The 20,055-nt window shown below is 39.6% G+C and overlaps 1 protein-coding gene across 1 annotated transcript; it reads left to right on the forward strand.

Moving 5' to 3' along the window:
* Positions 1 to 15,239: 15,239 nt before the first annotated feature.
* LOC139687692 (uncharacterized) lies at positions 15,240 to 19,745 on the forward strand. The gene is made up of 3 exons (XM_071584940.1): positions 15,240 to 15,351; positions 15,418 to 15,678; positions 18,598 to 19,745. The coding sequence occupies exons 1-3, from the start codon at positions 15,240 to 15,242 to the stop codon at positions 19,743 to 19,745; spliced, it is 1,521 nt and encodes a 506-aa protein (XP_071441041.1).
* Positions 19,746 to 20,055: the final 310 nt, after the last annotated feature.

The raw sequence follows: 20,055 nt of genomic DNA on the forward strand, positions 1-20,055 counted from the left end.
GGATCATAACCCTTTTCTTTAATAAAATATTTTATCAACATATGATCATCATTGGTCTAATGGCAAGTATTTCACATATTTGATATATTTTTACTTTCTCACATGAGTAAAAATTCTTTCATTTATACATTTCTACGCATGCCATGTGTACCTTTTGCTAAATAAAACTCTTTTCTTAGATTTGCTCCACCTAGTCTTCCCACGTACTTAAATTTCCTAGGTCTCTTAAAAAGTTTGAGGACTTTTAAATTAGCATTAGAAGATTTAAACTATCTAGTTAAGCAATTAAAAGGAAAATACTGATAGCATGGAGTATCAAGTTTAGAAGAGCTAAGGAAGGATTTAAACGAAAAATAACTAAATATAATTTTGAAAATAAGTCTGTCAACAATGGGGGTGAGTATTGGTTGAAGGTTTTTGAGCTAAGGCAAGCATATGGATGGAAACAGTAATCTAGATATGGAAGATTAAAAATGTATAATTGCTTCATATGGTATGGGAAAATACTAAGTTCGTCGGAAAAATTCACAAGAAGGCAGATGAAGTGGATGAGGACCGCGACACGCTTCTTCAAAACATTACCGCCGCTAATATTCTCACTACTAAAATAGCAAATAGTCCCTGTACGAAAACCTAAGTCCAAAATTATTGGCATTATTACCTAAGAGGGCATGATTTGATTTGGAACTGCATAAAAACGCCCTTTACATATAAGTTTTCTTCTCAAATCGACCCAGTTTGATATTTGACGGGGAAGAGGGCATTCTTCCTACCTGTTGACCTCGTGAGCAGGCTGGCCAAAGCAAGACCAATAGGGTGAGTGGAAATTACTGAGGCCTGCTGGAACCTCAGGATAAACCTTTTCCTCGAATCGTTTCATTGCCAAGGTCATCATGGAGAATCCGCTATGCCCTCTGCGGTCTGACTTAATAACATCAGTTAACGCCTAGGGCTTAATAGCCTATATGCAGAGGCACCGTTCTAGATTCTACATTCCGAACTGGGAAGTGAAGGAGATGAAAAAAAGTATCACTGCGGAATATTCGCGATTTCATAATTATTAAATGCCGTTATATCAAGGTAATGCTCGAGATTATATTGAAATATATTTAATTTAAGAATAAGGTATTATTGCTATCAAGCGTCTTTAGCTTGTACGCCGGTTTGAAATAGATAGTATCTACGTATTAATTCAACTTAAGCTCACCATGAGTGCAGACGTTTAGCATAAAGATTTAAATATCTCCCAGTTGAGATAATACGTGATAATACCTCGTATGAGGCAGATTATATCCCTGGACCAGACTCAGCATCGCTTACAACGATGCATGTAGTGCCATTTATCATCAGATTGCAGCCTACTCCCAAAGACAGGAACGGCCTTAAATTTCGCTTTTCACAAGTTTGTAAAACCGATCAGTGTGACAAAATACATTTCGATATGTAGCTGCAGCTTCCAGCTCACAGGACACCTGGTGAAGTTCGCAAGGTTAATTGATTGGTGAATCGCGACGGAAAATACACGATCCTCGAAAGATCAGAGCAAGATAAGTATTCTGATACGGCAAGATAAGTATTCTGATGCGGCAGGATAAGTATTCTGGAATCTACCATCACAATTAGCGAAATTGTAGACCTACTTCTGCGAGTCAACTAATTTTACGCGGCTTAAGGACCTACTCTAAAAGTCATTATGAAATAATTGTTAAGTCTAGTAAATCATTACCACAGGAATTAACCCGAAAATTAAATTTGATAGGTGAGGATTGAACTCTTACTAACCATAAAGTGCGTCTAGTAGTGTGAAATTTACACAGGCATGGAGGGTTACCAGTTCCACTCCCTGAGTAGCATAAGGCTTCCCATAAAGTTATGGTGCAAAGAAATTACACCACCTGGGCTGTTGGATGTCCTAAGGCCTCACAGAAATTTCATTCCAGGACACTTCTTTCGACAGCTAAACACGCTATCCGCGATGCAACCACGTCTCAAGCACAGATATTGATGTAAAATGCAAAAACATCGTTCATTTCGAAAGCATTTCAAACAAAGGAAGAATTTATAGATTGGCGAATGCCAAATCTCTGAAATTACCAACCCAAATAAACGGCCGTATGAATCTTTAGAATCGGTCGTTTTTAGCCAAGAAGTGATGGTAAAGTTCTTTCCCGCAGCTTTGCACATGCCTGCAATCTCTGATCATCTTTTTCATACTGAGGTGACGGACAATCAGCGAGTTTTCTCATTGAGAGCTCATGTCAATTGATTTTCACCATAACAATCATAATTTCTCCATTTCTGCTCACATCATATCATTTTATTCATCAAATAAAAATACACTTTAAAGGCTAAATTTGAGAAACTAAAAGTCAACATTCCTGAAATCGGGCAAAGAAATATTCCGAATTCCTCTTTTCCCAACTTATATTTTGCCCTTATCGAATGGAATTTATGGGTGAAAGAGCAGGTGGCCTGGAAGAGAACCGGTATTAAAATCAAAGCGCAAGTATCGAAAGTTTTCTATTTCGTAACTGGAAATTGTGAGTGACCCCTATTTTTAATTAGACAGCGAAAGTATGGATCTTGGTTCTTTCTCGGATACTCCTTCCCTTCTCTTCACCTTGAAAACCATTGATCCCTGACGCTTGCAAGGCAGTTACAATCCTCCGGAGGAAAAGAAAATAATCGTTCGATATGCAATGCTGTATTCCAGTATTTTTGGCTGAGTACACCACGTACTTCGGCCTACACAGCTCAATGCAATTCACACATTGAGTCACCAAAGCCAGATTCTTTCATTTGCCCCATTCTGATTCCTAGTAGATTTAGAACGCATATTAAATATGCTTAAGATCATTTCAGGGTATTTAGTACATAGAACTTCTGAACCTGGAAGATTACCAGGAAATTGATTGCTAACTTAGGATATTCGGTCTTCAAAAATTATAGCAATTTAGAGAAAATTTGGGAAATATGAAGACGCCAAAGACCTCGAACACACCAACAATTACCTATGCAAAGACTAAAATAAATGTAATCAGTCCAAACTATTATGCTAAAAAATGATACATAACTATATCAAAACTAAAAACATGAAGCTAAATTGATGAAAAAACATAGTTTCTATCGTGGTTCACTATACTGGAACAGTTGGCTTCCATCTCAATTCACACAGTCCTAAAATATCTATATTTTATTCCTCCCTCCAAATACTCTCTAATTTCCCTGCCCTCAACATATTCGAAACATTTCAAGTCCCCACTCTTAACTGGTGCTGTCATTTACTGGGTTGCTGCTGTAAGTTTCGCTTTGCAAGGATTTCTTGAGATGATGACCGCAGACGATGCTGCGCACGGCACCCGACGCTCAGTGGGTCGAATCTCGTGATTATCAGGACTTAGACTCAGATATATACTGTATGTCCATCATTGTTGCAATAGATAATTAAATGAGTTGGTTTCCCGTTGATTTCCTAAATTGGGGTTTTAACGTGACACCATCACTTGAAAGGGCTCAGGGCTCAGATGGCTTGGCAGCCGTCTCCCGTCGACAGTGAGCGTAGGGACTTGGAATGTCAGGACGATGTTGGGGACAGGAAAATAGGAAAATATCAAGCAAGATATGGAGAGAGGAAAAATGCAGTAACACTTGCCCTGTGTGAGGTGACATGGAAGAAAGCGTGAGTTATTGGAACGATAGTTACCGAGTAATACAAATCGCAGGAACAGAGAGTCAACGCGTGGTAATCATCGTAAGGAAGGAGAAGTGTAGTGAACGTGTAACAAGTGAATGGCAATATTATTAGTAGAAAAAAGAACATACTCGGTCAATCAAGTGATTATCCAGACAAACATGGCCACAAGCAGCCATTGGGATGGTGAAATAGATTGTGTCCACGATCAGTAAGACTAAATTAATGCGAATGAACCTGGGAAAAAAACCCTTGGTTGTGATGGGGAATTGGAATCCGGTGGTTAGCAAAGGGAGAGACAGGAGTGAGTTAGAAAAGCTCAATTTCGGATAAATAAATGACCGCGGGGATTTTACTATTCAGTTTAGTAAGAGAAATAGGTAAACTATAACCAATGCCTGCCTAAAACAACAAAGTAGACGTACGAGGACATGGACTCGCACGTAGATATGGAAAATACCAGGAGATACAGGGAGACATCAGACTACACGTATATTGGTCAAGCATCAATTTTAGAGTAGCGTAACAAACTCAGGGTTTCTGGGAGAAGATTCGGATTACAATTTCGTGAACATAAAGTGCAATGCTGAATTTAAGAGAATGACGAAGGCGAGGTGTATAAAAAAAGGATTATACGAGTAGAAGGCCTAACTGGGGTGAAAAGGAATGAGTACCAAAATGAACTTAATAAGATTCTGAGCGAGGATAATGAGACGGGAGCGGTAGAAGTAGAAATGAAACACCTCAAACAAGTAATAAAGAATTCGGCGACAGGTATGGTACATAAAAACATGGTTAGAAAGTCATTGATTACGGAGGAAATTAATATAAAGATGAATTAAAACGAAAATAGAAGAAGGTGGACACAGAATTAGGGAGATGTTAGTAGAAAGGGCTAAACAATAAACTGAGACGAGAAACTAATAGGGCAAAGGATACATAGGGAAAAGAGCAGTGCAAATATATGTAGAGTTACAAAGATTGGGCGAAGCGGGCGCGCTACATAGGATGGTGATGGAACTGCCAGGATATTATTATTATGTAATCTACCGGTTAAGGTAGGTTTCGGATGGACACGGCTGCCAAATAAATATCTCCTAACAAAACACGATACAGCATCCTACTCTACGATACAACGACTCCCTCTTTATCTCTGTGAACTTCCTTGCTCCCTTCATCACGTCCAACATCCCTATCCTATTCCTGCCCTTCCCTCGTTTGCCTAACATTCGCCCCTCTATTAGAGTCTTCAACATTCCATGGCCGATCAATATGCATTTCATCCATTTTTTCAGCCTCCTAATGAATTCTCCCAAAAATCCACTCTCCTCGCCCACCATACCTAGCACTTCCTCATTTTTTTTCTTTTCGGCCCATTTCACCTTCTCCATCCTTCTCCACACCAACATTTCAAAAGCCTCAAATCTACGTCTATCCTCCTGCTTCAATTACCACATTTCCGCGCCGTACATAACTAGGCTCCATATCAAAGTTTTCACGAGCCTTTTCTTCACATCCTTACTCAACGTCCCTGTCATCAACTCCCGCCTCCTTGTGAGAGCCTCTTTCCCTAGTACCATTCTTCTCCTTAAGCCCTGGCTACTTCAATCTGATCTCGTAATCAGATCTATGTTCATCATGTTTCATGGATTAATTAATTGAGACGGATTCCCGGTGCTTCCTAAACAATGTTTTTAATGTGACACCATCTCTCAATTAGCCGTCCAACTTGGGCCAGACGCATCACTGAGGAATAGAAGCGGTGTGAACTACTTTTCGTCTCGTTTCTACCTTTTGATCTATCTGACGTGAGTGACCCCACCAGGAAATATTGAAATTGCTCTTTCTAGAACAGCTCTAGGAGCCATGAGAATACACATGTCCTTCCACCGCATCAAGGTTGTAATCAACGGGGAAGGATGTATACAGGTACATGTACATTTGTACGAAAAATGTTTACAAAAGTAAACATAAGGTTAATCACAAACGTGGCGATTATATATGAAACTAAGAAACACAGTATCCGAAGGAAGAAAACTTCCTTTTTCTGAGAAAGTTATCGGGCCACCGAAATATTTAAAAACCGATAGTGGAGTTTTTATAAGATTTATACATCATCGCCACGGTTGTGACTGGTCCGACAAAGACATAACATGCCACACTGAGTTTGACCTGAAGGCCTAAGAGAAGATCGAAGCAATCTTACGTATTTTCTATGCATATTTTTGTGTATGTATGTATATGTATTTTTATATTATATATATATATATATATATATATATACATATATATATATTGATATTTTCACTTAATAGGAGTTGTAGGATCATCATCCTTACCTCCTGGATTTTTAGCTAAGTACAGGGTTCGTCCGGAAAATAAGTGTACTGAGCTCAGGAAATAAATATTATTACACTTTTACATATCTTAAGCTAATATTCCTCAAAATAGGACCCTTGTGAGTCGATACACTTGTTCCAGCGGCGTTCCCATTCCTGGAACGCTCCCGCGAAGGCATCATCGGGAACCTCTCGAAGACACGTCGTCACGGCCTCTTTGACGGCGTCCAAGGTCCCGTATCGCGTTCCTTTCAAACTCCTCTTTATCTTCGGGAACAGAAAGAAGTCCGGTGGTGCCAAGTCCGGGCTGTAGGGCGGGTGCGGCAGCGTTGCCACGCCGTGCTTGGCCAAGAAGTCCGACACGACAAGCGCGGTGTGAGACGGCGCATTGTCGTGATGCAGCCGCCAGATGTTTTTGATCGCTCGCCAGATGTTTTTAATCTCGTGCACTATTGTTTTTGGCACATTACACTGCTCTGCTATCATCCGAACACTAAGACGACGATCAGAGTTCAGTACATCGCGAACTTTTCGCACATTTTCGTCGGTGAGTGTCGTTGATGGGCGTCCAGGCCGTGGTTCGTCGTCGACCTCTTCTCTGCCCTCCACGAACATCTTGTGCCACCGAAAGATCATGTTTCTGGACATGGCTGACTCCCCGTAAGCCTGGTTAATGATACCGACAGTTTCGGTAGACAATTTCCCAATCTTTACCGCAAATTTGATGGAATAACGCTGCTCCAAAAACTTCGGCATCGCGTTCCGTGACGTGGGTCGAAGCGTGGAGGTTCGCGTTAACAGAGCTCCTCACTACACCACAGTTCAGAGCCGACTGCCTTTTTCAGCGTCGCTTGCCAACATACCCCCTTCCAATCGCAGCCCGTCAGAGCGGTGCTGGGCGCGCCTGGAGCGGCGGGAAAAAATCAGTACACTTATTTTCCGGACGAACCCTGTAGGTAGAGTGTTTACCGTGATTTCCAGCCGCATGAGAGATTGCAGCCGCTTGCATTATCTCACCTAGAAAGTGAAAACTGGTGATTGGTACCTCATGGATATACTGGTTATTTACTTTTATTGGTGAACTCTTTCACTCTATCTTTCTTAGAATTGATTTGTTAAAAATGAGCCAATCCTCTTCTATGGTATAAATGAATTGAGTAGGAGATGTTAAAAATTACATTGCTCTAGGTGAATTTCGCCTTAATATAAAATTTTGAGATGTATTAGAAATTATCCAACGATACGAAAATAACATATCCAACAACTTTACAAGAGCGTTTCAAACTTATTCCTCATCTTAGGATGAGGAAAATGCTCGCTTTAATTTATCAATTTAAAAGAATTTAATAGTTTTAGCGCTGGATGAACTTTTTTAAATATTAAATGCGATGTGGCTGAGATTAAAATTAATAAAATTAAGCCAAAATCAACTCTACATGAGAGCGTGTTTTCAATATCGCTGTGGACATTCATTAGAAGATAAGGAAGGGGTAATGCATGGTTTGTATAAAAAGTATCGGTAACAATTTTTTCCTGACGAGTGCGTAAAATGCTGGATACAGACCGTCGGTTAAGTGGGCGCATGATTGCAGATCGTATTGGCATTATAAAGATTATATGGCACAACATTATTACTAGAAAATTGGTATTGCGAAAGATCTGCGCAAAGCTTGTCCCGGTGGTCATGCTCGACTACCGAATACGGAAAACGGTATCGCGACGATTTCCCAACCCCCTTACAATCCCGACTTGGCACCAGTAGAGTATTTACTGTTCCTAAAAGTAAAATTCTCCCTCTACGGACACCACCAATGGGACCTTAAGTACCGTCAAAGAATCTTGCACCCGTATCCTTAAGAACCTTCCAGAATTTGCCTACCAGGGAGCCTTCCAGCGGTGGAAAAGCCGCTGGCAAAATTGTGTTGACGCTCAAGGTATATATTTTGAAGATTTTAAGGCATTGTAGCTATGTCTGAAATATCTTAAATCTATTGGTCCGAAACTTTCCCCGATACTCTTTATACATACCATGTATGAACCACACATCTACCTTCTCCCCAATTCTATTAGCAAAACGTACCTTAGAACTGACGCTTCCTCATTCGGCAATACTTGAACAGTATGTTCCTCCGAGATACATATATCCTTGAGAAATCCAAGCACATAACGAAAACATATCCACAGGAATTCACATACCTACACGGAAAACACAAACGGCGACTACGAAGTCGAGATACAAGTACGTTAGAATGCGACGATAATCTACACCACGATAACACGCACGCAGGATGATAAAAAAGAACTACCAACATGTACAAGAATCCATTACTTCGGCATTCATCGCATGAGCAATCAACCAACACAAATAAACTCGCATCACCCTCAGACGTATTTCACTTAATATGATCGCCAAAATATCAACGAATCTTAATAACGTGCACCAAACTGGACCGTGGGCATTACTGGACACCAAATCAGGACTGTGAAATTGGCGGTGTTCCAAAATTGGAACAACTCCTACTACTCTACGTTTCATGGCTTCGTGGCGTCTACCTTTTAAAGTTGAAATCGATCCTTATGACGCGTATGTTAAAAATATCAAGCTTTTCAACTACGCATATACAAATATTAATAATTTAATAGATTATCATAATTTTATTTTTTGAAAACTTTGTCCATTTATAATTCAAATCCTCAAAAAAGTTACAGAAAAATATTGTGTGCTTTCAACTTCTCAAGTTCTGTAAACGCAATATGGTCAGGTGTTCCTACTGCTCAATGCATACAATTTTTTATCTTGAAACAAATAAACTGGTTTTCCTTCACTTTGACGTTAATCTCTGAGGACAAATCAGATCAACGACAAGGCACAGTGGCCGACTCATCAATAAAGATAAATGGGTTGAACTTTCAATCAAAAAGAACAAACGTGGGCAGACATGAATGATATTCCAGAAAAAAATCTTAGGCTGTTCAAGTAGTTTACTCGGGATAACTATTAAAGTCGCCATTGTCCTAGAAAGAGGAAGAAACAATTGCAACTTCCTCAGAATCACCGCTTTAATGAAAAACACAAGATATCAATGAAATGACGATGACTGGATAGTTTACGACAAACTCGCAATACACACTTCCACAAAAGTCGCTCACAAGCCACAAACTGCACACTGGCACTTCTATAAAATCGTATTAGTAACTCTTCGTATTTGTAACTCTTTTCTTGAAAAATTTTGTTCAAAAAGACCACCTAATCATTAATCTCAGCATTCGTCGCGATCTTCTGCATAAAAGACGGCTAAAATGCAATCCGAAGTTTTCACATTACACAGAGTTTTTTCAACGTGGTAGAACCGAGCCACGCCCTTCAGTCGCAATTAGGTTGTCTCAAAATTCCGTTCTTACAGAACGGGATGGGCAAATTGGATGATTTCCCGGGTCTAGAATTGTCTACTATTCACCACGCACCCCAGAGATCCTAAAAGCTGCTAGTTGAACTTGAGAAACTGATAAAAACGCTGAGAGTTGTAGAAGTCAAGAAGGTCCGAAACACCTGTAAATAAATAAAAAATAATACATTATATTGATTGCATCATTTTTATAAATATATTATATGCTGAAATCTAATATTTTCTTAAATTATAACGCACTCTTTCTAAATATGAGTGCACATTAATTAACCTATGCCATAATATGTTACACTAATCAATCCGGAGGTTGATTTGGACAGATGAGGGTAAATATCAAACTAATTGTGAAGTCTAAGGCATGTGAAAGAAAATCATATATTCAGAGCAGGGGAGACAGCTACTATCTGTGTCATATTTCTGTTTCCCTAGACGGTCTGATTGTTATACCAACCAGAAAAGAATGTCCATGGCTGTACAGAAAAATCGTAAAATAGCACTAGAGAGCGTGTAAGTAATCAACAATGTTAATTCAAAAGACATATCATTATTGGTATTTAAGGAAGTTATCGTAGCGATACGTCGATGCAACATCGACGTGGTTTTATATTTTCCCTGGCTCATTTTATCATGTGCAAAGCATGTTCCTGGAAACATATTTCGTATATGCAAAAAATTATAGTTTAATAGGCGCAGCAAATGAGTAATTTATACCAGCAACTATCGGGCGCTTCATCGGGGAGGGTCAGAATTGAATTAAATTCCTGGCAATCAACTGTTTCCATTCCAAGCAACCACTTTAATGCCCCTTACAAGATTAGGTTTCACTTCGTGGAAGTTTTGTATGATATATCCATCAAATGAGAAAGATGACGTGCTTTTCCACAGAATTATTTGGCTTTGTACAACGCGTTTCATAAATAAATATCAACCAAACTAATTGCAAGACCTAATTCCTAAATCCTTAGACTTAATAAATAAATGCTGTGGAAAAGTACTTTCTCTCTTTCAATTGATTGGCCTAGCAGGGGGGGATAGCTAACAACCGAAAAAAATGTGCCCATTTCAATGCAACAATTTCAGAGTGTACTCTGAAATTGTTGCATTGAAATGCACATTAGCGGATGACTCCGTTAAAATTTACTGTTGCGGCATCCCCCGCAGTTTCTTTGGAAAATGTGCCCAGACTATTGCAGCGGCGAATAGCCGTTAACTCGGTTAATCTCCAGCTGGCGACGTCTGAGCATGGAAGAAATACAGTGGGCCAAGTAAAGCATCCATTTGGTATTCTAAATTCGGACCTAACATGAGCAAAAATCACAAATGCCTCCAGAGTTGCAAAAAAAGATGCTGCGCTAATTCACGGATGTTAGGGAAATATGCTTTTAAACGATTAAAGGGGTACATAGTCTTACTTTTTAGAGCTCATATGGAATACAACTCGAAACTTTGGTATCCATTAAATAAATATTTAATCTACGAAAAACAACATACTAAGAAAGCCGCACTTTTCATTAAAATCTGGCCTTCAATTATTGCAAAACCTGGGATGGGAGACACTTGATTTAGGTATACTGAATGGATAGTTCAACTGAATGGAATAATAAAATTAATATAAGGTATACTGGCAACATGAAAATATTTTTACCTCATGTCTCCCATCATATAACTCATTAAAAAGCAGATTTTTCAAAGAGTAAAAATCATTTGCCTTGACCGGGATTCTCTTAAGCACTCGGCCGGGATATCGCCCCGGCCGAGTGTTTTAGGCAGTTATGCTACCGAGGCATCCTCTTACACTTCTAAATTTTAGAGACTTTAAAGGAATTAGATTTTAAGACGAAATACCGTAATTACAATGTCACAGATATTCGTAGCCGTGCTTAGCGCCACAGTCCACTGGGTTAAAGCCAACCTTATACAAATTTAAAGACCTGCGGTAGATGCCGCGACAGTAACGCCTGCTAACGAACAAACTGATATCATCTCCTGTTTCATAAACACTATTCTCAATTACAATGGCATACGAAGTGTTAACAGCTAATAATTCGGATGCTTTAATAAACTACCCGTACCAACAGATCTCTCAGCTGCATGATCAAGCTACTTGCCTTAAAATGTTGGTGTATTGACATATCCTATGGTAAAGTAACGTAATGAGAACTAAGAACGCAGGATAGGCACACAGCAGGATTAACAGTAAATACGTAACATTCGGGTAAAACAAGAGAAAACAACGCCTTTTATTTTTCATTACTTATGATTTTAAACACGACTGCTCACTTCGAGAACCGAATTTCATTCAACTAAAGATTGATTTCCTTCAAATACAGAGCTATGGACCGTTTCAACTCTCCGGAAAAAATATTAATTCAGAAAAAATAAATATATATTTATTCCGAATATTATTGAATAAAAATAATATTTTCCTGTGCTATTTTTTCTGAACAAGGATGTTTTGCTATGTGAATCCACCACGACAACGAGCAGATCATTGTAAAAATAAACAAAAAGGACAGCTTATACGATACGTGTATGTAATCTTCTTTCAGTACATGTACTAAATACTATAATTCTTAACTTAGAACAAAATGCATATGCCATTAACCTGACAACAATCAGTGCATTTCCACTACCCTCTTCCTAGATAAACCCGCTGTCCCGTATTTATCGGTAACCTTGATGCCCGAAATATCGATATTGCGCACATTGCATAACTGGCTACCTTTTGCAATCCAAAACTTTGTACTCTGCATAGTGCAAACACCATAGTTTCACTACCAATATAAGTAAACTCCTGGACTAGTCTATAATACGTCTGCTCTTTTATTCCTTAAGAAACGATTAATTCAGTCTTCCTCTTCCATCTCCTTTAATTCATTCTTGGCGTTCCGATGATGGCATAGTTGGAAAACTCATTATTTCACTTCTTTATGATTAATACTTATTCCGCATATTTGTTGTACCCTTTGATTCACCCACCAGCTTTCCAAATGCTAAACTGACCAAGCAAGGCGTTATCAACTTTAATATTTGATTTAATCAGTTCTAACCTTATAATCCCAATATTAAAATATTTTGTACCTTTACATAGAATTGATTGCATGCTACAACGCGTTTTACCTACATGCGGCTTAATCATGCTCCTGATGATGCCACAAGTTACTGACGCCACAACTTACACGCGTATTACCATAGCATAAACTCTATGGAAAAGTACAAAATCTTTTAATATGGATACTAAATCCTATGCCTGAAACAGGAGAGTATATTAAACTCTCAATGCCAACACGTCTTAATCCTCTCTACAATTATTTTTCTTCGCTGAAATGTGCTCTGAAGGCAAATAACATATCCCTGTCATTTACAAACATGAAATGTCTCTATGCATAACAACACCTATGTTTAAAAATGTTAAAAGTAAATAATTTGTTATTGCAAAATAATTATTATTAATTGTAAGAATCGTTTAAGATATAAGTTTTTAAAAATCACAATGAGTATGTACCGAAGGTTCTCACATTGCTCGCGCCTCCACAGAATTCTCCAAATGTTTTCAGGGGTGAAATCTGTCACAAACGCTTACGTCTGTTTAATTACCAAAAATCTTCCCGCAGGAATATGCCGAAACAGGTGTGAAAATAAGGTAAGAATGTGTACATTTGGAAGGTAATTTTAACTAAGAATAGTAAAATAACATTAATAGAGCGAGTAATTAATTTGTGTAATTAATATTTGTCATTAATGTAAGAGTGTGCCTTTAATGTACAAATGTGTAATAAATGTAGGGTATAATTTGTGTAAGATAATATAATTAATGTACAAGGGTGTAAAGCGTCAAGCTATTGCTCCTAAGTATTCGCAAAAAATACGTACGGATTATAATTCGAATATCACAGATCTAGCGAATAATGACACCTACGTCATTTTCATTTAAGTAAAATACCACCAGTCACCGATTTCACGTGTAATATTTCCCTAGGGCGCCTATGTGATAAATTGAGTGAGCTTTATTTCATAAGCTATGAAGAAACACCAATGAGAATACCTGTTACACATTGGGGAGATACTCAAATATATGTACAGCATTACCAGTGATGAAAGTACAAAATTCAACGAACAGATGCGTTTGAAGGCATATAACGTAGACTAAAAGGCCTGATCGTGCCCGAAAAGCCGCCGTGGGATTACGCAGTCAGGATACATTCATTTGTGTTTATTTTAATGGCATTATTTGTAAACGAAATTATGACTCGGGCGATGAAATTATATATTCTTGGTTTATAATATGACTATCCTGGGGTGCCGCAGTTACTTTGATAAGGGTACATTATTTCGATCTAAGTCGTCATATATCAGACCAGCTCTTTGACGAAACGAAGAGCAAGCAAGAGGATCTGGCACATACTAAAATTCCATATTCCATAATAGCATAATTCCATAACTTTTATGAATTTTGAAACCCAAAATATCAATTTTCTGGTTAATAATGTTGTGTAGATGAATCTAATAGCAAATTTGTCACTCCGATAACCTTCAATTAATAAGAGGCTGTCACGGCAGTGTGGCCACGCCATGCTTAAGCCATTAAATAAAACCCTATGGAAGTTTTATTTCATTTTTTAATTTATATATACCCTGTAAGCCACCGCCAGGGTGTATGGCAGGGGGTGAATACACACACCACGCAAATCACTGAGGTATGTGCAGTGGTATGCAGAAATGAATAATTCATAAGTCAAAATAACTGTATATCTTTTGAGAATGGTATCACTAACTTTCAGGTATTTCATGGAATTAATTCCCAGGTTTTCCGGTGTAATATTTTAGTTCCTTCATATTTAACAGGTCTTCAAGAGGCCTGCATTACGAACAGTCCTTTATTTCCGCAGAGAACCTTAAAGTGCAAGTGCTTCAGAGTTTGCCATTTCTCACTCTGACCGTAGTCCGTTTGTAAACCTACTGGACTCGTACGTACACCGCCACCTTAAGCATTTTTTTCTTCTTCCCACGGCAACCGCGAACAGCCAGCCCCTACCCTTAAGGAGTATTCCGCCATGTACTCGTGGACAGGAGAGGAGAACGGGTGGTTTCCTGGGAGCCCGTCGCGTAATAATAATAACGCACTTCTTAGGGAGGCCTCTGCCTGTGCCAGTCCCAAGTGGCCCACAAGAGCGAGAGAAGATTGACCGAGATTCCACTCGAGGACGTCACAGGAAAGAGCGCATGGAGGGGAGAGGATGCGATTGGGGGAGGGGAGGAAGGGAGGAAAACCCGGTAAGGGAGCGCTGCGGCTCCACGCTTCGTTCAGTCGGGCGCCGACAACACGAGTGCGAACTTCTTCTTGTGAGATGAGCTCGTCCAACCACAGGATATCGGTGACGTGAACCCCAAGAGGAAGAAGAAAGAGAGTGCTGGTGTGGTGACAGTGACCCGCACACCTCGTTAGTAGATTTTCTGGGCTAGAGGAAGGGACACGCGCGGAAGGGAGAGAGAGAGAGGTCGAGGACGAGAGCACGCTCCCTTGTGGCCGAAGCACGGCGAGGGCACTTCAGAAGGAGTATGCTGACGGGAGGAGAGACTTCGATGAGGGGAGCGGGCCCATTGGCGGCGGCGCTGTTGCTTCTCCTGCTCTCCGCGGCGGGAGGGTCGGAAGCTGACTCGGATAATGTGATCTCGGTGGACGAGGCAAGGGCGGGGAAGGAGGCCGCGGATGACACCGCTCGGAACGTCACCTTGGGCAGAAAATCTCTCGAAGATGAGTTCTTGGACGAGTTGACCAACCAGTGCATCAAGGATGCCTCCATGTCGTGCTTGCGGAGGAACCTGTACGGCTATGTTGACAAATCCCTGGATAAGGAGAACCTCAAGATAACCGACTCCTTGGTGTTCACGAAGAACGAGAAGGAGGTAGAGGGTAGGGGAGGGCGGTCAATGGCGGATAAGGGGGAGGGGGACGATGGAGGGGAAGGGGACGATGGAGGGGAAGGGGACGATGGAGGGGAGAAGAAGGCCGCTGATGACGCCCTTTACGAGAAAGGAGCCCGGTTTCTCATGAACCATGACATAAGCATCCAGCTGCCTAAAACATTCTTCGATGGTGCAGTACTGAAATTCTCTCCCAGGTCTCTAGAGGAAGATGGTGTGCTGATTAAACTGGAGATGCCCAAGGCGCCGGAGCCCACCGCGGATGATAAGGCATTGGCAGACGGAGAGAAGGGAAGACTATTTTTCCACAGCCATAGTAAGTTTTATTTTTAATGCATACAGAATCCGCACGGAGATTTCCTAAAAGTCGACATATCCGAAATATAAGATGCCATAATTATTGACTACAACCCATATAAATTCAAGGAACTCATAAATATAGAATTAACATCCCGTCCATTATCTTTTCCCTCGAGCTTCTACTTAATCAGGAAACTTTTAGTTTGTAACGGATTAATTATGTACGATCTGGTGCTTTCCCGGTGTATCGCTTAATGAAGATTTCTCGGTTCTTCCATCGGATCAGGGGTTCCATGGAACCCCTGACCCGGTGTAAGGCCCGAGAAAACTTCATTAAATGGATTAATTACTTATTCTCCTGGCATATTCAACAATCAAACCATAGTTATTAACCCAAAAGCTGATTGGAAAGATGATGGTAGAGCCCTCCTAATACTAAGCCCAAGAGCGTGTGAAATTCACACATCAGGGTAGGGGGTCCAGTTCCTTTCCCTGTGTCCCCTTGGGTTTCCCCGGAGATCTGATATCCAAAAAATCACACGTCTTAGGTGACGCTGAGAATGTCCATAGTCGAACCCAGGCTCTTCGGTCAGTATCTCAGCGCTCTACTCACTAGCCTACCACTTTCCTTTTCCATACATTATAATATTTGGTATGTTTATTTCAATTTATTTTAGCCCCGTAATCACATGGTCCATTATCTATCTTTCAACAGTTTTTACTATCATTGATTTACTCTCCCGGAATGCCAAAGAGATACAGCTATTTACTACCCCCTGTGATCCAATTGTTCAGATAAAAATCTGCAAATGCATTGTTAATTTTCAAGTACTATTGTCTTTTCTCAGTTCCAATAATATTCAAACTTGAAGGGTCAAGTTGAGGATAAAAAACTAGGTTTTTAGCATTTACAATGCCGGAAGATATTTCCCTTTTATGTGCAGTAATTAACATTTATCAGAACCTCTTAAAAAATTGTTGCTTCCAATATTTCATTAAACATTTTATTACGAATAAGAAAAAACAGGATATTATATCACACACACACACACACACACATATATATATATATATATATATATATATATATATATATATATATCGAGTGTGTGTATATATATATATTTTTTATTACTGTGTTTATGGTTTTTTTTATACAAATATATCTTCAAAATGGAACTCTCTTCGGCGACGCACAAATATACGAGTATAAAAACACAGATGTAGATTTTTAAACCATAGAAACACAAAGGAAGGACACTCACACTCACATATGTTGTTTTGACGTTTCGACGGCACGGCCGTCGTAATCTGAAACGACGTAATCAGAAACGACGGACGCCGTGCCGTCGAAACGTCAAAACAACATATGTGAGTGTCCTTTCTTTGTGTTTCTATGATTTAAAAATCTACCCCTGTGTTTATATATATATATATATATATATATATATATATATATATATATATATATATATATATATATATGTGTGTGTGTGTGTGTGTGTGTGTGTGTGTACACACACACACAGCTCCAGAAGCTTTCATTTGAATTAAATGAGTGCGTCAGTCAGTATCAAAACTGACTTATTTACGAATTTATTTTTAGCAATGATTTTAATTTAAAACTCTTGAAAATCAACATATAGTTGCAAGTAATTACTTTTATCCTTGTCTTTTTTTACAAATTACATGGACATATTTCATCACTCACTCGTTCCAAAACTAATCTACTGGTTTTTTCCATTAGTTTCAAGGGTCATCACCAGCACCAATAAAGAGTCTGAGTTTTCATTAAATACCTCTGTAATATATCTTTTTAATGACATTCTCTCAAATAATTAACAATAAAGCTGTATGAAAAAGTACAAAAACATAATGAAGAACAGAGAATAAACTCATTTTTTGAGGTAGGTCACGTATTTTTATATGAAATCAATTGTAGATATAAAGCATTGGTAAATAGAATTTGAAACCAAAACACTTCTCCAGGAAGTCTTTTACAAACTTTAATTCACATCAGTGGCGCATTACATATATAATAAATATCAAATAAAGAATAGGACATAGAAAAAAAAGTCTAAAAAAGGGCAGAAATATTCATCACTGTCCTCGATCACTTGCTAAGAAGATGCGCATCATTGAAATATTCTTCACGCTATGCTGCAATACAAGTTTTAACCTATCGAAATCAATTATTCAAGTTCTTCCTCGAAAACTGTGATTCCAAGCGTATTGATTATAACCATCAAATACCAAAATACATACGCAATGCTCCGCTTAGAAGAAAGTGTATTTCTTTAATAATAAATTTAAATAGATATAGATTAAGCCAAGGTTTAACTTGGTTGTATACATTACACGTTTATTCATTTTGGCTGTACTTTAAGGCAACCTACCGTAAAAACTTAGGTTTTGTAGGGACTCAGAAAAACAGTACGTGTCACCGTGAATTTTATAAATATTTCTGCAAGAAACAAATATCACACTGATACTGTTTCCTTTTTCGGGGCAAAACTTATCTCGGAAAATAAAGCATTGTTTCCACCCCATCATTCCACATAATTTACCAATGATATCTCCCTCCTATTGGTCTTCAACATTTCAATCCATGTATTATTTCATTTTTTATTTGTACTGATATCTTCTCATTATTCCACCCGAATTCCTCTATTCCCCAACCATTCCCAAGACTATTTCACTTGCCTTTCTCTCTATACTTTTTACTTTCTCCATCCTTCGCCATACCACATCTCGAAGGATTCCTATCCACACCCACCCTCTCCATCAAGAGCCAAGTTTTGTACCGTACGATGTTACACCCCAATTTAAAATATTTGATCATTTTGGTAACTATTAACTACAGTGAAATAAACATAATATGTATCTTAACTCCTTTTCTTCTCCTCTCTTTCTCGCTCTCTCCCCAACTTCACAGAGAAGCACTTCAAAAAGAGGCTGATCATGGGATTTTTCGCCCTACTTCTCGTGATAAAGCTAATAAAGGTGAAAATACTGTATCTACTGCCCCTGATCCTCGGAGTCGGTACCGTCAAGAAACTGATTCTGAAGGCCTTGATCTTCATATTCCCTGCCTTCGCTTCCCTCTTCAAGTACTGCTCAGGCCATAAGACCCACCACCACCACACCGTGGCCTACCACCACCGACCAGTGGAAGCATCCATCTTCGATGACTGGGGACCCTTCGGGGGAGCCTACCACCGGAGGAACGAATACTCTCCAAGCGCCAGTTCTGGTGAAGGATTCTTCGACAGCAGCGCTCCGGCACACTACCACGACCGACACCCATCCCACTACAAAGGCTACCATCCATATGATGAGGATAGAGTGACGCGAAGTTCGCTTGCTGTGACGGAGCCAACAGTGTTCCACTACCCACTAGCTCATCCAAACGCCAACCAGAGGCCCCCAATAAAGCAAGTTAGCTTTTCCAAACCACCTTACGCTCGACCTCTGCAGCCGCCACCTCAACAAATTCAACCGCAGTCTCCCGTGAGATACCACCAGTCTAACCACGTACAACAACGTCCTCCCGCTCAGATTCAGTCACAGGCATCGTATCAGCATCCAGTAGCCTCCGTGCAATTAATCCCTGCCCAACCCGTGCATATTGCCACAGGTGGTGGAAATCAGAAAGTATACTCTCCAAACGTCGATGAGACGGTGGTCAGGAGCCAGATAACCATACAGCAGCAGCAGACCGCAATTCAACAACAGCAGCAAGCCCTCCAACAGCAAGCCCTATTACAGCAGCAAGCCCTAGCCCTTCAAAGGCAGGAGCAGCTCCAGAGGCAGCAAGCAATAATGATCCAGCAACACAGGGAACAGGCGCTGACCGCAAAGCCACCGGTGGCGACGGACAGCAGCACGTCCCAGAGGGCATATGACGCCTTCTACAGCCCAATACTCCAAAAGATGGATAATGTATTCACCCAAATGGGGTTCAAAGACGAAGGATGCAGAGAACGGCTGGTTTGCAGCATGTACAAGAGTCCAGCACGCTTCAGCCCACACAGTAACCTCATTTCGGCTGAGTTAAGCAGGTATGATAATGTTATTAAATAGCTAATATTTATTCAAAATATTGAACGTTTCACTACCTCTTGAAAATGGTTTTTTTATTTCACCAAATAAAACATGAATTCTGTACCCAGGATGTGTACACAACTTTTTATGTTGTGAAACACTTTTCAGATTGACAAATTGCCCGTAAAGAAAATTATATGATAGGAGAACTAAGTTGACGCACACGTCCCTGTTTTATGATTATTTTTGGTGATCTCATTTTATATTATAAGAATGAACATCATTGTGTATGAGCAAAAAATCAATTCATTGAGTTAATAAGTTATTCAGAAGGGTATTATGGAAAATG

The sequence above is a fragment of the Hetaerina americana genome, unplaced genomic scaffold (assembly GCF_022747635.1).
Source record: "Hetaerina americana unplaced genomic scaffold, ioHetAmer1.1.p SCAF_2, whole genome shotgun sequence".
NCBI classification, from domain to species: Eukaryota; Metazoa; Arthropoda; class Insecta; order Odonata; family Calopterygidae; genus Hetaerina; species Hetaerina americana.

Coding starts and splice junctions, on each gene's coding strand:
- LOC139687692 (XM_071584940.1), top strand. CDS start 15,240: ATGTCGTGCTTGCGGAGGAACCTGTACGGCTATGTTGACAAATCCCTG. Junction 15,352..15,417: donor GAACGAGAAGGAGGTAGAGG/GTAGGGGAGGGC, acceptor GGGACGATGGAG/GGGAAGGGGACGATGGAGGG. Junction 15,679..18,597: donor ACTATTTTTCCACAGCCATA/GTAAGTTTTATT, acceptor CCAACTTCACAG/AGAAGCACTTCAAAAAGAGG.